Below are 21288 nucleotides of genomic sequence, written 5' to 3' on the forward strand. Positions count from 1 at the left end.
CCTGGCCTGGTCCCCAAACACCTGCTCTCATGTGTTAGTGTAAGTGTTAGTGTGAGTTAGTGAGCGAGTGAGTGAGTGTGAGTGAGTGTGAGTGAGTGTGAGCGAGGTCCCACCTGCTGGGTACGGGCAGGATCCAGTACCTGGCCTGGTCCCCAAACACCTGCTCTCATGTGTGAGTGTTAGTGTGAGTGAGTGTTAGTGTTAGTGTGAGTTAGTGAGTGTTATTGAGTGTGAGCGAGGTCCCACCTGCTGGCTAGGGGCAGGATCCAGTACCTGGCCTGGTCCCCAAACACCTGCTCTCATGTGTGAGTGTTAGTGTGAGTTAGTGAGTGAGTGTGAGTTAGTGAGTGTTAGTGTGAGTTAGTGAGTGTTAGTGTTAGTGTGAGTGTTAGTGTGAGTTAGTGAGTGTTAGTGTGAGTGAGTGTGAGTGTTAGTGTGAGTGAGTGAGTGAGTGGTAGCGAGTGATAGCGAGGTCCCACCTGCTGGGTACGGGCAGGATCCAGTACCTGGCCTGGTCCCCAAACACCTGCTCTCATGTGTTAGTGTTAGTGAGTGTTAGTGAGTGTGAGTGAGTGTTAGCGAGTGTGAGTGTTAGTGTGAGTGAGTGGTAGTGAGTGTGAGCGAGGTCCCACCTGCTAGGTACAGGCAGGATCCAGTACCTGGCCTGGTCCCCAAACACCTGCTCTCATGTGTGAGTGTTAGTGTGAGTTAGTGTGAGTGTTAGTGTGAGTGAGTGTTAGTGAGTGTGAGTGTTAGTGTGAGTTAGTGAGTGTTAGTGAGTGTGAGCGAGGTCCCACCTGCTGGGTACAGGCAGGATCCAGTACCTGGCCTGGTCCCCAAACACCTGCTCTCATGTGTGAGTGTTAGTGTGAGTGAGTGAGTGTGAGTGAGTGTTAGTGTTAGTGAGTGTGAGTGTTAGTGTGAGTTAGTGAGTGTTAGTGAGTGTGAGCGAGGTCCCACCTGCTAGGTACAGGCAGGATCCAGTACCTGGCCTGGTCCCCAAACACCTGCTCTCATGTGTGAGTGTTAGTGTGAGTTAGTGTGAGTGAGTGTTAGTGAGTGTGAGTGTTAGTGTGAGTTAGTGAGTGTTAGTGAGTGTGAGCGAGGTCCCACCTGCTGGGTACAGGCAGGATCCAGTACCTGGCCTGGTCCCCAAACACCTGCTCTCATGTGTGAGTGTTAGTGTGAGTGAGTGTTAGTGTGAGTTAGTGAGTGGTAGTGAGTGTGAGCGAGGTCCCACCTGCTAGGTACAGGCAGGATCCAGTACCTGGCCTGGTCCCCAAACACCTGCTCTCATGTGTGAGTGTTAGTGTGAGTTAGTGTGAGTGTGAGTGAGTGTTAGTGAGTGTGAGTGTTAGTGTGAGTTAGTGAGTGTTAGTGAGTGTGAGCGAGGTCCCACCTGCTGGGTACAGGCAGGATCCAGTACCTGGCCTGGTCCCCAAACACCTGCTCTCATGTGTGAGTGTTAGTGTGAGTGAGTGTTAGTGTGAGTTAGTGAGTGGTAGTGAGTGTGAGCGAGGTCTCACCTGCTAGGTACAGGCAGGATCCAGTACCTGGCCTGGTCCCCAAACACCTGCTCAACGTTCTTGCGCACCCCGAGGTTGAATCCGTTCTTGTCGGGGCCGTGCCTGAAGATGGGTGCCCGGAACGCCTCTTGGAACACCACAGCGCGGGGCGACACGGGGGCGACACGGGGGCGACACGGGGGCGTGCGGGTGAGCGGACGGGCGAGCGGGCGGGCGGGCGAGCGATCGAGTGGGTGAATTGACGGGCGAGTAAATGAGCGATCGACCGAGCGATTGATTAAATGAGCGATCGACCGAGCGAGCGATCGATTAAACGAGTGAGCGACCGAGCGAGCGATTGATTAAACGAGTGGTTGAACGAGCGAGCAGGTGAGCGGGTGAGCGGGTGAGCGGGCGGTGAGCGGATGAGCGGGCGGACGAGAGAGTGAGCGGATGAGCGAGTGAGCGGGCGGGTGAGCGAGTGAGCCAGCGAGTGGGCGGGCGAGCGAGTGGGCGAGCGTGTGAGCGGGCAGGTGAGCGGGTGAGCGAGTGAGCGGGTGAGCGGGTGGGCGAGTGGGTGGGTGAGCGGGTGAGCGGGTGAGCGGGCGAGTGGACAGGTGAGCGGGTACCCAGGGTGGAGCGGTTCTTGCACACGAGCCAGCAGTGGTACCCAAAGAGCGACACGACGCTCACCCCGAAGATGACGCCGGCGAAGAAGAGGAAGAGGACGTGGAACTTTGCCTGGTCGTCGGGCAGGGCGCTCTGTAGCACAGGCAAAGGTCCCCCGTGAAGCCTCACACAGGACGCTGGGGCAAGGGCGCCGCTGCGGATAGGAGACGTGAACTACCTCGCCTGGTGTACCAGGAGGTCGTGGGTTCGATCCCGATGTTAACTACCTCGCCTGGCCTACAGGAGAGCTCTTGGGTTCGATCTCGACCCTAACGACTGCTGTATATTTGGGAGTCCGCTTGTTTCTCTCTCTCTCTCGAACGCCCACCGGCAGGAGGTCACGGGGCAGACCCGGCAGGTGCCACGGGTCGACTGACTGAGACGACTGGCTGATGCACCACCCGTGCCCCCTACTGTGCCAACTCGATGTGCTTTAGCCACCCGGCGCTCCGCTCGTTGTTGTGAGCGTCGCTCCTCCGCCCTCCGTTTCTGCTGGAGGGCGACTGCCTTCACCTGACCAGTAATCTCAAGGTGCACCTAGCCTGGCACTGCCCAGTAGCCTCCTCAATGTGCACCTAGCCTGGCACTGCCCAGTAGTCTCCTCAAGGTGCACCTAGCCTGGCACCACCCAGTAGCGGCGTCCTTCACGAGCCTCCTCCACAGAGGCCGATCTTGACACCACTGGTACCGGTCATCGGCAAGCCCACTCAGCTCCACATCCTCACACAAAGATAAAAGACAAAGATCCCCCGTGTAGCCTGTAACAGACTGTAGGGGCAAGTGCTGTTAGCGAGTACCTATGAAGGCCAGCACCATGCCCGACCGCCTTTGTCTCCCCAGTGGCGATGTTTACTACACACCGCACCAGGTACTCATTCGAGGCTGAGTCGACCTAGGGGAGGCCCAGGACCGGTTCAGATAATCGTCACCGGTGTTGGCCGTGAGTGGGAATCGAACCCGGGTGGCCGGGTTTGTAGCGCAGCGTAGCGCTAACCGTTGCGCCACCGCTCCCCATCCTCACGCACACACACACACGCACACGCACGCACACACATGCACACACACACACGCACGCACACACACACACACACACGCACGCACACACACGCACACACACACACGTACAGACGCACACACACATACACACGCACGCACACACACGCACACGCGCACACACACACACACGCGCACACACACACGCACACACACGCACACACACACACACGCACACACGCACACGCACACACACACACGCACACACACGCACACACACACACACACGCACACACACGCACACACACACACGCACGCGTGCGTGTACTCACCCGCGTACTCACCCTCCAGAACATGAGAAAGTACTGCAGCACAGTGGCGGACACGTACACGCAGTAGAGGAGCGAGTAGGCCAGGAAGAGCACAAAGAACTTGTAGTTGGCAAACCCCACGCAGTTGTTCACCCTAGAGGGGGCGGGGGGACGGAGGACAAGTAGGTTGGTTCAGGCTCACGCCAAAGATGGTACTGAAGATCATGGGTTCAAGGGTTTCTCTCTCTCAGGGAGTGGCCGTGTTCAGGAAGTGTGTGATGAGTGTTCAGGTTGGTTAGTGACAGGGTGATGAGTGTTCAGGTTGGTTAACGACGAGGTGATGAGTGTTCAGGTTGGTTAGTGACAGGGTGATGAGTGTTCAGGAAGTGTGTGATGAGTGTTCAGGTTGGTTAGTGACAGGGTGATGAGTGTTCAGGTTGGTTAGTTACAGGGTGATGAGTGTTCAGGTTGGTTAACGACGAGGTGATGAGTGTTCAGGTTGGTTAGTGACAGGGTGATGAGTGTTCAGGTTGGTTAGTGACAGGGTGATGAGTGTTCAGGTTGGTTAATGACAAAGTGATGAGTGTTCAGGTTGGTTAGTGACAGGGTGATGAGTGTTCAGGTTGGTTAGTGACAGGGTGATGAGTGTTCAGGTTGGTTAGTGACAGGGTGATGAGTGTTCAGGTTGGTTACCGACGAGGTGATGAGTGTTCAGGTTGGTTAGTGACAGGGTGATGAGTGTTCAGGTTGGTTAGTGACAGGGTGATGAGTGTTCAGGTTGATTAGTGACAGGGTGATGAGTGTTCAGGTTGGTTAGTGACAGGGTGATGAGTGTTCAGGTTGGTTAGTGACAGGGTGATGAGTGTTCAGGTTGGTTAGTGACAGGGTGATGAGTGTTCAGGTTGGTTAATGACAAGGTTATGAGTGTTCAGGTTGGTTAGTGACAGGGTGATGAGTGTTCAGGTTGGTTAGTGACAGGGTGATGAGTGTTCAGGTTGGTTAATGACAAGGTTATGAGTGTTCAGGTTGTTAATGACAGGGCGATGAGTGTTCAGGTTGGTTAGTGACAGGGTGATGAGTGTTGAGGTTGGTTAATGACAAGGTGATAATTGTTCAGTTGTTAATGACAGGGTGATGAGTGTTCAGGTTTGTTAGTGACAGGGTGATGAGTGTTCAAGTTGGTTAATGACGAAGTGATGAGTGTTCAGGTTGGTTATTTACGAGGTGATGAGTGTTCAGGTTGGTTAATGACAGCGTGATGAGTGTTCAGGTTGGTTAATGACAGCGTGATCAGTGTTCAGGTTGGTTAATGACAGGGTGATGAGTGTTCAGGTTGGTTAGTGACAGGGTGATGAGTGTTCAGGTTGTTAATGACAAGGTGATGAGTGTTCAGGTTGGTTAGTGACAGGATGATGAGTGTTCAGGTTGGTTAATGACAGGGTGATGAGTGTTCAGGTTGGTTAGTGACAGGGTGATGAGTGTTCAGGTTGGTTAATGACAGGGTGATGAGTGTTCAGGTTGGTTAATGACAGGGTGATGAGTGTTCAGGTTGGTTAGTGACAGGATGATGAGTGTTCAGGTTGGTTAATGACAGGGTGATGAGTGTTCAGTTTGTTTAATGACAGGGTGATGAGTGTTCAGGTTGGTTAATGACAGGGTGATGAGTGTTCAGGTTGGTTAGTGACAGGATGATGAGTGTTCAGGATGGTTAATGACAGGTGATGAGTGTTCAGGTTGGTTAATGACAAGGTGATGAGTGTTCAGGTTATTTAGTGACAGGGTGATGAGTGTTCAGGTTGGTTAATGACAGGGTGATGAGTGTTCAGGTTGGTTAATGACAGGGTGATGAGTGTTCAGGTTGGTTAATGACAGGGTGATGAGTGTTCAGGTTGGTTAGTGACAGGATGATGAGTGTTCAGGATGGTTAATGACAGGTGATGAGTGTTCAGGTTGGTTAATGACAAGGTGATGAGTGTTCAGGTTATTTAGTGACAGGGTGATGAGTGTTCAGGTTGGTTAATGACGAGGTGATGAGTGTTCAGGTTATTTAGTGACAGAGCGATGAGTGTTCAGGTTGGTTAATGACAGGGTGATGAGTGTTCAGGTTGGTTAGTGACAGGGTGATGAGTGTTCAGGTTGGTTAGTGACAGGGTGATGAGTGTTCAGGTTGGTTAATGACAGGGTGATGAGTGTTCAGGTTGGTTAGTGACGAGGTGATGAGTGTTCAGGTTTGTTAATGACAAAGTGATGAGTGTTCAGGTTGGTTAATGTCAGGTGATGAGTGTTCAGGTTGGTTAGTGACAGGGTGATGAGTGTTCAGGTTGGTTAATGACAAAGTGATGAGTGTTCAGGTTGGTTAATGACAAAGTGATGAGTGTTCAGGTTGGTTAGCGCTACGCTGCGCTATGAACCTGGCGACCCGGGTTCGATTTCCGCTCACGGCCAACACCAGTGACGATCATCTGAACCGGTCCTGAGCCTCCCCTAGGTCGACTCAGCCTCAAATGAGTACCTGGTGCGGTGTGTAGTAAACTGGGGAGACAAAGGCGGCCGGGCGTGGTGCTGGCCACCCACCCCCTCGTGTGCCGTGCCGGCCTTCACAGGTGCTGCTCGCTAACAGCACTTGCCCCTACAGCCTGTTACAGGCTACACGGGGGATCTTTGTCTTTGTCTGTGTGTGTGTGTTCGTGTCTGTGTGTGTACCATGGGCAATGATGGTCCATCTTCAAGATACACCTGGAGGGAGACAGGGAGACACAGACACAGGGAGTGAGACATTGGAGACAGGAAGGGTGGTGATGGGAGACAGGGGGGGGGGGGTGATGGGAGACGGGGGGGGGGGGAGACAGGGAGGGGTGATGGGTGATGGGAGGGGTGATGGGTGATGGGAGGGGTGATGGGAGGGGTGATGGGTGACAGGAGGGGTGATGGGAGGGGTGATGGGTGATGGGAGGGGTGATGGGAGGGGTGATGGGAGGGGTGATGGGAGGGGTGATGGGTGATGGGAGGGGTGATGGGAGGGGTGATGGGAGGGGTGATGGGAGGGGTGATGGGTGATGGGAGGGGTGATGGGAGGGGTGATGGGAGGGGTGACAGGGAGGGGTGATGGGAGGGGTGATGGGAGGGGTGATGGGAGGGGTGATGGGAGGGGTGATGGGAGGGGTGGTGGGAGGGGTGATGGGTGATGGGAGGGGTGATGGGAGGGGTGATGGGAGGGGTGATGGGAGGGGTGATGGGTGATGGGAGGGGTGATGGGAGGGGTGATGGGAGGGGTGATGGGAGGGGTGATGGGTGATGGGAGGGGTGATGGGAGGGGTGATGGGAGGGGTGATGGGAGGGGTGATCGGTGACAGGAGGGGTGATGGGAGGGGTGATGGGAGGGGTGATGGGTGATGGGAGGGGTGACAGGAGGGGTGGTGGGAGGGGTGATGGGTGGTGGGAGGGGTGATGGGAGGGGTGGTGGGAGGGGTGATGGGAGGGGTGATGGGAGGGGTGATGGGTGATGGGAGGGGTGATGGGAGGGGTGATGGGAGGGGTGATGGGAGGGGTGATGGGAGGGGTGGTGGGAGGGGTGATGGGAGGGGTGATGGGAGGGGTGATGGGAGGGGTGATGGGAGGGGTGGTGGGAGGGGTGATGGGAGGGGTGATGGGAGGGGTGAGGGGTGATGGGTGATGGGAGGGGTGATGGGAGGGGTGATGGGTGATGGGAGGGGTGATGGGAGGGGTGATGGGAGGGGTGATGGGAGGGGTGATGGGAGGGGTGGTGGGAGGGGTGATGGGAGGGGTGATGGGAGGGGTGATGGGAGGGGTGATGGGAGGGGTGATGGGAGGGGTGGTGGGAGGGGTGATGGGAGGGGTGATGGGAGGGGTGAGGGGTGATGGGTGATGGGAGGGGTGATGGGAGGGGTGATGGGTGATGAAAGGGGTGACAGGAGGGGTGGTGGGAGGGGTGGTGGGAGGGGTACTCACGCTTCGCAAGTGGAGCAGTGGTGGCAGCGGTCCGGCTTGATGAGGTTGCACTTCTCACAGTAGCGGATGGCTGCAGAGAGAGGGGGGGGGGGGGGGGTGGGTGAGGAGCGTGGGTGAGGAGCGTGGGTGAGGAGCGTGGGTGAGGAGCGTGGGCGTGGGTGAGGAGTGTGGGTGAGGAGCGTGGGTGAGGAGCGTGGGTGAGGAGCGTGGGTGAGGAGCGTGGGTGAGGAGCGTGGGTGAGGAGCGTGGGTGAGGAGCGTGGGTGAGGAGCGTGGGCGTGGGTGAGGAGTGTGGGTGAGGAGCGTGGGTGAGGAGCGTGGGTGAGGAGCGTGGGTGAGGAGCGTGGGTGAGGAGCGTGGGTGAGGAGCGTGGGTGAGGAGCGTGGGCCGGACGTGGTGCTGGCCACCCACCCCCTCGTGTGCCGTTCCGGCCTTCACAGGGTGCTCGCTAACAGCACTTGCCCCTGCAGTCTGTTAAGGCTACACGGGGGATCTTTGTCTTTGTGCGTGCGTGCCCGTGTGTGTAGTCATCACCCCCTGCCAGCGTCCGCGTGTGCAGGGGTAGCGACGCGGCCGCCCGTTGGAGGATCTCGTGGCGCCCGTCCTCCCGGCCCTCCCTCTCCAGCAGCTCGCGCTCCGTGTACGGCAACGAGAACTGGGGGGCACGGGAGGGGGGGGGGCACGAGGGGGGGGACACGAGGGGGGGGGCACGGGGGGAAGGAGGCAAAGGTAAAGATCCGCCCTGCGTGTAGCCCACACAAGCTGTTTGGGGCAAGTGCAGTGCTACCCTTCCAGTTTACATCTCTTATAACAACATAAAACTAAATCCGGCTTCGTGTGAATTATAATTGTGTAGTGACAGTAGAGTCAGCCTGCAGTACGAGTGGACTGGTGGCCACGGGAGGTAATGACAGGGGAGTCAGCCTGCAGTGCGAGTGGACTGGTGGCCACGGGGGGTAATGACAGGGGAGTCAGCCTGCAGTGCGAGTGGACTAGTGGCCACGGGAGGTAATGACAGGGGAGTCAGCCTGCAGTGCGAGTGGACTGGTGGCCACGGGAGGTAATGACAGGGGAGTCAGCCTGCAGTGCGAGTGGACTGGTGGCCACGGGGGGTAATGACAGGGGAGTCAGCCTGCAGTACGAGTGGACTAGTGGCTATGGGAGGTAATGACAGGGGAGTCAGCCTGCAGTGCGAGTGGACTGGTGGCCACGGGAGGTAATGACAGGGGAGTCAGCCTGCAGTGCGAGTGGACTGGTGGCCATGGGAGGTAATGACAGGGGAGTCAGCCTGCAGTGCGAATGGACTGGTGGCCACGGGAGGTAATGACAGGGGAGTCAGCCTGCAGTGTGAGTGGACTGGTGGCCATGGGAGGTAATGACAGGGGAGTCAGCCTGCAGTGGGAGTGGACTGGTGGCCACGGGAGGTAATGACAGGGGAGTCAGCCTGCAGTGTGAAGGGACTAGTGGCCATGGGAGGTAATGACAGGGGAGTCAGCCTGCAGTGTGAGTGGACTGGTGGCCATGGGAGGTAATGACAGGGGAGTCAGCCTGCAGTGCGAAGGGACTGGTGGCCACGGGAGCTAATGACAGGGCAAGAGGACGGTGGAGTCTGCCGGCGGAGCGAGCGGTCTCGAACCAGCGAGAAGGTTTGGGATTGGGGGCGTGGCCTCGGACCGTATATAAGGGAGATGCGCGGGAGACTCGGGGCTGTTGCGGTGGGGGTCTCCGCCTGTCCGAGTGTGAGCACGTGGCTCCACAAATGAAGACACCATCTCAAGACAAGTCCGCCCAGGCCGTCATCACAATGATGACAATCGTGCCGAGATCACGCTCGTCTCGCTGGGCCGAGGGAGGAGGCGCAGGAACCCATGCGGACCATCCTGAGAGATGTTTGGTGGCCATGAGCTGGTGAATCGAACGCTCCGAGTTGGGGAGGGGGGGGTATGGATTTGTAAATTACCAATTAATGAGCCACCTGGCATGGCTCGTTAATTATTAACGAGGCGCTAATTAGCATGGCTAGGAGGTGGTGGCGGCGACGATGGCACAGCGGTGCTCACGCCCGCCCGGCCACCTTTGTCTCCCCAGTGGCGATGTTTACACACTATTGCAGCAGGTACTCAGTTGAGGCTGAGTCGACCTAGGGGAGGCCCAGGACTGGTTTAAAAAAAATCATCGGCACCGTGATGGGTGGCCGGGTTCGGAGCGCGGAGCGCAAACCGCTGCACTGCCGTTCCCCACACACAGACACCACACACACTCTAGACACACACAAAGACACTCACACACACACTAGACACACACACAGACACTCACACACACACTAGACACACACACAGACACTCACACACACACTAGACACACAATAGACACACAAGAGACACACACACTCTCACACACACACAGATAAACACCACAAAAGACAAAGATCCCCCGTGTAGCCTTAACAGACCGTAGGGGCAAGTGCTGTTAGCGAGCACCTATGAAGGCTGGAACAGTACACGAGGGGGTGGGTGGCCAGCACCACGCCCGACCGCCTTTGTCTCCCCAGTGGCAATGTTTACACACCGCACCAGGTACTCATTTGAGGCTGAGTCGACCTAGGGGAGGCCCGGGACCGGTTCAGATAATCGTCACTGGTGTTGGCCATAAGCGGGAATCGATCCCGGGTCGCCAGGTTCATAGCGCAGCGCGCTAACCGCTACACTATCGCTCTCACACACACACAGACAAACACCACACACACTCTCACACACACACTAGACACTCTCACACACACACAGACAAACACCACACACACTCTAGACACACACACACACACTAGACACACACAGTAGACACTCACACACACACTAGACACACACACACACTAGACACACACACACTAGACACACACACACTAGACACACACACACTAGACACACACACACTAGACACACACACACTAGACACTCACACACTAGACACACACACACTAGACACACACACACTAGACACACACACACTCTCACACACACACACTAGACACACACACTAGACACACACACTAGACACACACTAGACACACACACTAGACACACACACACTAGACACACACACACTAGACACACACTAGACACACACACACACACACTAGACACACACACACTACACACACACACACTAGACACACACACACTAGACACTCACACCCACTAGACACACACACACACTAGACACACACACACACTAGACACACACACACTAGACACACACTAGACACACACACTAGACACACACACTAGACACACACACACTAGACACACACACACTAGACACACACACACTAGACACACACACACAACACACACACTAGACACACACACACACTAGACACACACACACACTAGACACACACACACACTAGACACACACACACACTAGACACACACACACACTAGACACACACACACACTAGACACACACACACACTAGACACACACACACACTAGACACACACACACACTAGACACACACACACTAGACACACACACACTAGACACACACTAGACACACACACACACTAGACACACACACACACTAGACACACACACACTAGACACACACACACTATACACACACACACTAGACACTCACACACACTAGACACACACACACTAGACACACACTCACACACACTAGACACACACACTACACACACACACACACTAGACACACACACAAGACACACACACACTAGACACACACACACTAGACACACACACACACACACTAGACACACACACACTAGACACTCACACACACTAGACACTCACACCCACTAGACACACACACACACTAGACACACACACACACTAGACACACACACACTAGACACACACTAGACACACACACACTAGACACACACACACTAGACACACACACACTAGACACACACACACTAGACACACACACACAACACACACACTAGACACACACACTAGACACACACACACACTAGACACACACACACACTAGACACACACACACACTAGACACACACACACACTAGACACACACACACACTAGACACACACACACACTAGACACACACACACACTAGACACACACACACACACTAGACACACACACACACTAGACACACACACACTAGACACACACTAGACACACACTAGACACACACACACACTAGACACACACACACACTAGACACACACACACACTAGACACACACACACTAGACACACACACACTATACACACACACACTAGACACTCACACACACTAGACACACACACACTAGACACACACTCACACACACTACACACACACACACACTAGACACACACACAAGACACACACACACTAGACACACACACACTAGACACACACACACACACACTAGACACACACACACTAGACACACACACACTAGACACACACACACTAGACACACACACACTAGACACACACACACCCACTAGACACACACACACACTAGACACACACACACACTAGACACACACACACACTAGACACACACACACTAGACCCACACACACTAGACACACACACACTAGACACACACACTACACACACACACACACTAGACACACACACACTAGACACACACACACTAGACACACACACTAGACACACACACTAGACACACACACACACTAGACACACACACACACTAGACACACACACACACACTAGACACACACACTAGACACACACACACTAGACACACACACACTAGACACACACACTAGACACACACTAGACACACACACACTAGACACACACACACTAGACACACACACACTAGACACACACACACTAGACACACACACTAGACACACACTAGACACACACACACTAGACACACACACACTAGACACACACACACTAGACACACACACACTAGACACACACACACTACACACACACACTAGACACTCACACACACTAGACACACACACAAGACACACACACACACTAAACACACACACACTAGACACACACACTAGACACACACACTAGACACACACACACTAGACACACACTAGACACACACACACACTAGACACACACACACACTAGACACACACACACTAGACACACACACACTATACACACACACACTAGACACTCACACACACTAGACACACACACACTAGACACACACTCACACACACTAGACACACACACTACACACACACACTAGACACACACACAAGACACACACACACTAGACACACACACACTAGACACACACACACACACACTAGACACACACACACTAGACACTCACACACACTAGACACTCACACCCACTAGACACACACACACACTAGACACACACACACACTAGACACACACACACTAGACACACACTAGACACACACACTAGACACACACACACTAGACACACACACACTAGACACACACACACTAGACACACACACACTAGACACACACACACAACACACACACTAGACACACACACTAGACACACACACACACTAGACACACACACACACTAGACACACACACACACTAGACACACACACACACTAGACACACACACACACTAGACACACACACACACTAGACACACACACACACACTAGACACACACACACACTAGACACACACACACTAGACACACACACACTAGACACACACTAGACACACACACACACTAGACACACACACACACTAGACACACACACACACTAGACACACACACACTAGACACACACACACTAGACACACACACACTAGACACTCACACACACTAGACACACACACACTAGACACACACTCACACACACTAGACACACACACTACACACACACACACACTAGACACACACACAAGACACACACACACTAGACACACACACACTAGACACACACACACACACACTAGACACACACACACTAGACACACACACACTAGACACACACACACTAGACACACACACACTAGACACACACACACACACACTAGACACACACACACTAGACACACACACACTAGACACACACACACACACTAGACACACACACACACTAGACACACACACACACTAGACACACACACACACTAGACACACACACACTAGACACACACACACTAGACACACACACACTAGACACACACACTACACACACACACACACACTAGACACACACACACTAGACACACACACACTAGACACACACACTAGACACACACACTAGACATACACACACACTAGACACACACACACACTAGACACACACACACACACACTAGACACACACACTAGACACACACACACTAGACACACACACACTAGACACACACACACTAGACACACACACACTAGACACACACACACTAGACACACACACACTAGACACACACACTAGACACACACACACTAGACACACACACACTAGACACACACACACTAGACACACACACACTAGACACACACACACTACACACACACACACACACTAGACACACACTAGACACACACACAAGACACACACACACACTAAACACACACACACTAGACACACACACTAGACACACACACTAGACACACACACTAGACACACACACTCTAGACACACACACACTGGACACACACACTAGACACACACACACACTAGACACATACACACACACACTAGACACACACACACTAGACACACACACACACACTAGACACACACACACTAGACACACACACACTAGACACACACACACTAGACACACACACACTAGACACTCACACACACTAGACACACACACACTAGACACACACACACTAGACACACACACACTAGACACAAACACACTAGACACACACACACTAGACACACACACACACTAGACACACACACACACTAGACACACACACACACTAGACACACACACACACTAGACACACACACACACTAGACACACTAGACACACACTAGACACACACACACACTAGACACTCACACCCACTAGACACACACACACACTAGACACACACACACACTAGACACACACACACTAGACACACACTAGACACACACACTAGACACACACACACTAGACACACACACACTAGACACACACACACTAGACACACACACACTAGACACACACACACAACACACACACTAGACACACACACTAGACACACACACACACTAGACACACACACACACTAGACACACACACACACTAGACACACACACACACTAGACACACACACACACTAGACACACACACACACTAGACACACACACACACACTAGACACACACACACACTAGACACACACACACTAGACACACACACACTAGACACACACTAGACACACACACACACTAGACACACACACACACTAGACACACACACACACTAGACACACACACACTAGACACACACACACTAGACACACACACACTAGACACTCACACACACTAGACACACACACACTAGACACACACTCACACACACTAGACACACACACTACACACACACACACACTAGACACACACACAAGACACACACACACTAGACACACACACACTAGACACACACACACACACACTAGACACACACACACTAGACACACACACACTAGACACACACACACTAGACACACACACACTAGACACACACACACACACACTAGACACACACACACTAGACACACACACACTAGACACACACACACACACTAGACACACACACACACTAGACACACACACACACTAGACACACACACACACTAGACACACACACACTAGACACACACACACTAGACACACACACACTAGACACACACACTACACACACACACACACACTAGACACACACACACTAGACACACACACACTAGACACACACACTAGACACACACACTAGACATACACACACACTAGACACACACACACACTAGACACACACACACACACACTAGACACACACACTAGACACACACACACTAGACACACACACACTAGACACACACACACTAGACACACACACACTAGACACACACACACTAGACACACACACTAGACACACACACACTAGACACACACACACTAGACACACACACACTAGACACACACACACTAGACACACACACACTACACACACACACACACACTAGACACACACTAGACACACACACAAGACACACACACACACTAAACACACACACACTAGACACACACACTAGACACACACACTAGACACACACACTAGACACACACACTCTAGACACACACACACTGGACACACACACTAGACACACACACACACTAGACACATACACACACACACTAGACACACACACACTAGACACACACACACACACTAGACACACACACACTAGACACACACACACTAGACACACACACACTAGACACACACACACTAGACACTCACACACACTAGACACACACACACTAGACACACACACACTAGACACACACACACTAGACACAAACACACTAGACACACACACACTAGACACACACACACACTAGACACACACACACACTAGACACACACACACACTAGACACACACACACACTAGACACACACACACACTAGACACACTAGACACACACTAGACACACACACACACTAGACACACACACACACTAGACACACACACACTAGACACACACACACTAGACACACACTAGACACACACACTAGACACTCACACACACTAGACACACACACACTAGACACACACACACTAGACACTCACCTCTGCTGACGGCCCCTGTGGCTCTGTGAATATCGTCTTCCAGTAGGACCACACCAAGACAGCAAACAGCACGTGGAAGAGTAACAGGTAGACCACTGTGTGAGGGCGACACACACAACAACAACAACCAGCGTCATCAGCAGCACAACAGCAACAACCAGCATCATCATCAACAAAAAAACAGCGTCATCAGCAACAACAACAACAAGCAGCATCATCAACAAATACAACAATCAGCTAAGCTGGGTGGGTGGAAGGGTGTGCGGGTGGGTGTGCGGGTGGGAGGGAGGGTGGGTGTGCGGGTGGGTGGTGTGTGGGTGGGAGGGAGGGTGGGTGGGTGTGTGGGTGGGAGGGTGGGTGTGCGGGTGGGAGGGAGGGTGGGTGTGCGGGTGGGTGGTGTGTGGGTGGGAGGGAGGGTGGGTGGGTGTGTGGGTGGGAGGGTGGGTGTGTGGGTGGGAGGGTGGGTGTGCGGGTGGGAGGGTGGGTGGTGTGTGGGTGGGAGGGTGGGTGGTGTGTGGGTGGGGGTGCGGGTGGGAGGGTGGGTGTGCAGGTGGGAGGGAGGGTGGGTGGGTGTGCGGGTGGGAGGGAGGGTGGGTGGGTGTGTGGGTGGGAGGGTGGGTGGGAGGGAGGGTGGGTGTGTGGGTGGGTGTGCGGGTGTGTGGGTGGGAGGGTGGGTGGGTGTGCGGGTGTGTGGGTGGGAGGGTGGGTGTGCGGGTGGGAGGGTGGGTGGGTGTGCGGGTGTGTGGGTGGGAGGGTGGGTGGGTGTGCGGGTGTGTGGGTGGGAGGGTGGGTGGGTGTGCGGGTGTGTGGGTGGGAGGGTGGGTGGGTGTGCGGGTGTGTGGGTGGGTGGGTGGGTGTGTGGATGGCTGGGTGGATGTGTGGGTGGGTGGCTGGGTGGGGAGGGTGGCTGGGACCAGAGGCGGGACACGGTGGAATGGAACTTACGACCTCAAGGTTGTGACTGCAGTGCTAAGCGAGTTGCAGTGTTATCGCTGACCAATGACCACTCGCTCACAGCATAGCCACGCGAGTGGGCAATGCAAGTTATGTGCGGTCAAAGGCAACGTGATGCAACTAAAATAATACTTTACAGAATAAGAATCTTAAGAGACAACGTTCTACTGTTTGGTATTTCTATGCGTTTCAAATAAAAAAAATATTCATCTAAATGTGATATTTACCTTTTTCACCGACGTTTTGCACAGTAACTGTGGGGAAAACAGAACATTATGCAACGTCGGTTAGAGTCCAATGAACAAACGGGAAATTCCACGTTACTATGCCGGGCAAAAGTACATCCCATATATCCGGGGTAATACCGACTTCCTGTCCCGACCGTAGCAGCTTCGAGAAATTGAAGCTTTAAGTCATACGAAGCATTAGGTAACATCACGTAAAGAGCTCAAGCACCTTTAAGTTCGGTCCAAACAACTTTAGAGTTAATTCACGTAAATGTTCACATTTTATAAGTGGCTTAAACACGTTTAAAAATCTAGGCCAGGCCGCGAATTAGAAACCACAGAGCAGATAGGCGCAAAGCCCACGCTGATTGGCTAAGAGCGGACGCTCTACCAATCAAAGCGCGAGATCGGCTCTTGTTTTGCCTATGACGTCTAGGAAATCTAACCCCCCATTCAACCCGATACAATGCCTATCCGTGTACAATTGTGATGTGGAAGTGGATGGGGGTGATGGTGATGATGGGGGTGATGGTGATGATGGTAGTGATGGTGATGATGATGGTAATGATGATGATGATAGTGATGTTGATGGGGGTGATGATTGGCAATGATGGTGATGATGTTGGTAATGATGATGGTAGTGATGTTGGTAATGGTGATGGTTGTGATGTTGATGGGAGTGAAGGTGATGATGTTGGTAATGGTGATGGTTGTGATGTTGATGGGGGTGATGGTTGGCAATGATGGTGATGATGTTGGTAATGATGATGGTTGTGATGTTGGTAATGGTGATGGTTGTGATGTTGATGGGAGTGAAGGTGATGATGTTGATAATAGTGATGGTTGTGATGTTGATGGGAGTGATGGTGATGATGTTGATGGTAGTGATGATTGGTAATGATGATGGTAGTGATGGTGATGTTGGTAATGACAATTGGTTATGATGTTGGTAGTGATGATGTTAATGGTGGTAGTGATTATGGTAATGGTGGTAGTGATGATGGTAATGGTATTGATGATATTGATAGTCGTGTGGTGATGGTAGTAGTGATGCTGATTGGTAGTGATGGTGATGATGGTAGCGATGATGTTAATAGTCGTGAGTGGCATTGATGATGATGTTTGGTGTTGCTGATAATACTGATGTTAGTGATGATGAAAGCTATGATGGTAGTGGTCATGTTGATCATCTTACAGCTGCTAATGTAGCTGACTATTGATTATAATGCTGATGTTAGTGATGATGAAAGCTATGATGGTAGTGGTCATGTTGATAATCCTACAGCTGCTAATGTAGCTGATTATTGATTATACTGATGCTACTGATGATGAAAGTTATGGTGGTAGTGGTCATGTTGATCATCTTACAGCTGCTAATGTAGCTGACTATTGATTATAATACTGATGTTAGTGTTGATTAAAGCTATGATGGTAGTGGTCATGTTGATCATCTTACAGCTGCTAATGTAGCTGACTATTGATTATAATGCTGATGTTAGTGATGATTAAAGCTATGATGGTAGTGGTCATGTTGATAATCCTACAGCCGCCGACACTAATGTAGCCGATCACGATGACAACCCTGCCGATGTTAACGATGCTGACCGATGGCCATCATCGATTGCCGTGCCGATGTTATCGACACCGCCGACGATTTCGAGTAATTCCGCTCTCTCTCTCTCAACGTTGGCACAGGGTTGCCCGAACGTTGCCACGACGTTCGGGCAACGTTGGAGATTGCGTGTGTGTGTGGGGGGAGTGTATGGGGAGTAAACTCACAGACGCACAACTCTACCACGTAGGCAAAGTAGGACCAGCAGACGACCAGGACGATGAACACGACCGGTACCCAATTCACCACCCGCACACAGCATCGCAGGGCCGGGTAGGGCGCCATCACCACCACCACAACTACCACCGGCCGCCTCGTCAGCCTCGTCTCCTCTCCCCACACACGTGAGATCTTCTCTGAGCTTCGTCTAAATAATAAAACAACAACAACAACCCCTCCCCCCGTGTTCAGGCTCTTCACCCGTGTGGTGGTGGTGGTGGTGGTCTCTGCGGAAACGGGGAAGGCGGGCACGCGTGTGAGTTTGGTTGTAGGAAGTTGTTGTTGATGGTGGTGTTGGGTGGTTGTGTAGTAGGTGGTGGTGGTGTTTCAGAGTGCGCGTTTGCTCGGGACATCGCGGTACTGCGCGCGAGTGAATGGGTGGGGAGTGGCGCTTTACCATAAATAGCAGAAAGAAAGCGCACAAGGTGGACGTTTGCGATTGGCTTAGACCGGATTAGTGCGTTAAAGTCACGGTAAGTGGAGGTGAGTGCGCGTTTGCAAGCGATATCGCGGTACTGTGCGAGTGAATGGGTGGGGAGTGGAGCTTTACCGTAAATAGCCGAAGGAAAGCGCACAAGGAGGACGTTTGCGATTGGCTTAGACCGGATTAGTGCATTAATGTCACGGTAAGTGGTGGGTGAGTGCGCGTTTGCTAGGGACATCGCGGTACTGTGCGAGTGAATGGGTGGGGAGTGGAGCTTTACCGTAAATAGCCGTAGGAAAGCGCATTAGGAGGACGTTTGCGATTGGCTTAGACCGGATTAGTGCGTTGAAGTCTCAGATGATGGCACTGACGTGTTCATAGACTCGCACAGAGACCCAGAGACTCGCACAGAAACCCATAGACTCACAGTGACCCATAGACTCACATAGAGACTCATAGACTCACATAGAGACCCATAGACTCACACAGAGACCCATAGACTCGCATAGAGACCCGTAGACTCGCATATAGACTCATAGACTCGCATAGCGACCCGTAGACTCACACAGAGACCCATAGACTCACACAGAGTCCCATAGACTCACACAGAGTCCCGTAGAATCACAGAGACCCATAGACTAGCATAGAGACCCATAGACTCACATAGAGACCCATATACTCACACAGAGAGGCGTAGACTTGCACAGAGACCCATAGACTCACACAGAGACCCATAGACTCACACAGAGACCCATAGACTCTCACAGAGACCCATAGACTCACACAGAGACCCATAGACTCACACAGAGACCCATAGACTCGCATAGAGACCCATAGACTCACACAGAGACCCATAGACTCACATAGAGACCCATAGACTCACACAGAGACCCATAGACTCACACAGAGACCTATAGACTCACAGAGAGACCCATGGACTCACACAGAGACCCGTAGAATCACACAGAGATCCATAGACTCACACAGAGAACCATAGACTCACACAAAGACCCATAGACTCATACAGAGACCCATAGACTCACACAGATACCCATAGACTAACATAAAGACCCATAGACTCACACAGAGACCCATAGACTAACATAGAGACCCATAGACTCGCACAGATACCCATAGACTCACACAGAGACCCGTAGAATCACACAGAGACCCATAGACACGCATATAGACCCATAGACTCACACAGAGACCCGTAGACTCACATAGAGACCCACAGACTCACATAGAGACCCACAGACTCACATAGAGACCCATAGACTCACACAGAGACCCATAGACTCTCACAGAGACCCATAGACTCACACAGAGACCCATAGACTCACACAGAGACCCATAGACTCGCATAGAGACCCATAGACGCACACAGAGACCCATAGACTCACATAGAGACCCATAGACTCACACAGAGCCCCATAGACTCACACAGAGACCTATAGACTCACACAGATACCCATGGACTCACACAGAGACCCGTAGAATCACACAGATATCCATAGACTCACACAGAGAACCATAGACTCACACAAAGACCCATAGACTCATACAGAGACCCATAGACTCACACAGATACCCATAGACTAACATAAAGACCCATAGACTC

The 21288-nt window shown here is 52.4% G+C and overlaps 1 protein-coding gene across 7 annotated transcripts in view; it reads right to left on the bottom strand.

The window, feature by feature from the left end:
* LOC116955686 (palmitoyltransferase ZDHHC20-B-like) overlaps positions 1-19633 on the bottom strand; it is a 36872-nt gene extending 17239 nt beyond the window's left edge. For 2 of the 7 annotated variants that reach the window (XM_076053587.1, XM_076053588.1), the window contains exons 1-9: positions 19192-19633; positions 17413-17439; positions 16232-16326; positions 7981-8101; positions 7448-7517; positions 6182-6214; positions 3500-3632; positions 2135-2267; positions 1554-1653 (exon numbers count right to left, since the gene is read on the bottom strand). In XM_076053587.1, the coding sequence (XP_075909702.1) occupies positions 1554-1653; positions 2135-2267; positions 3500-3632; positions 6182-6214; positions 7448-7517; positions 7981-8101; positions 16232-16326; positions 17413-17439; positions 19192-19309 (830 nt within the window). In that variant the 5' untranslated portion in view covers positions 19310-19633. Of the gene's footprint in view, positions 1-1526; positions 1654-2134; positions 2268-3499; positions 3633-6181; positions 6215-7447; positions 7518-7980; positions 8102-16231; positions 16327-17412; positions 17440-19191 lie in introns of all 7 variants that reach the window. The other 5 variants (XM_076053586.1, XM_076053589.1, XM_076053591.1 and 2 more) reach the window with 3 other exon arrangements.
* Positions 19634-21288: the final 1655 nt, after the last annotated feature.

The sequence above is a fragment of the Petromyzon marinus genome, chromosome 61, assembly GCF_048934315.1.
Source record: "Petromyzon marinus isolate PM22_M1 ecotype Great Lakes invasive population chromosome 61, UKy_Petmar_22M1.pri1.0, whole genome shotgun sequence".
Taxonomy (NCBI): Eukaryota; Metazoa; Chordata; class Hyperoartia; order Petromyzontiformes; family Petromyzontidae; genus Petromyzon; species Petromyzon marinus.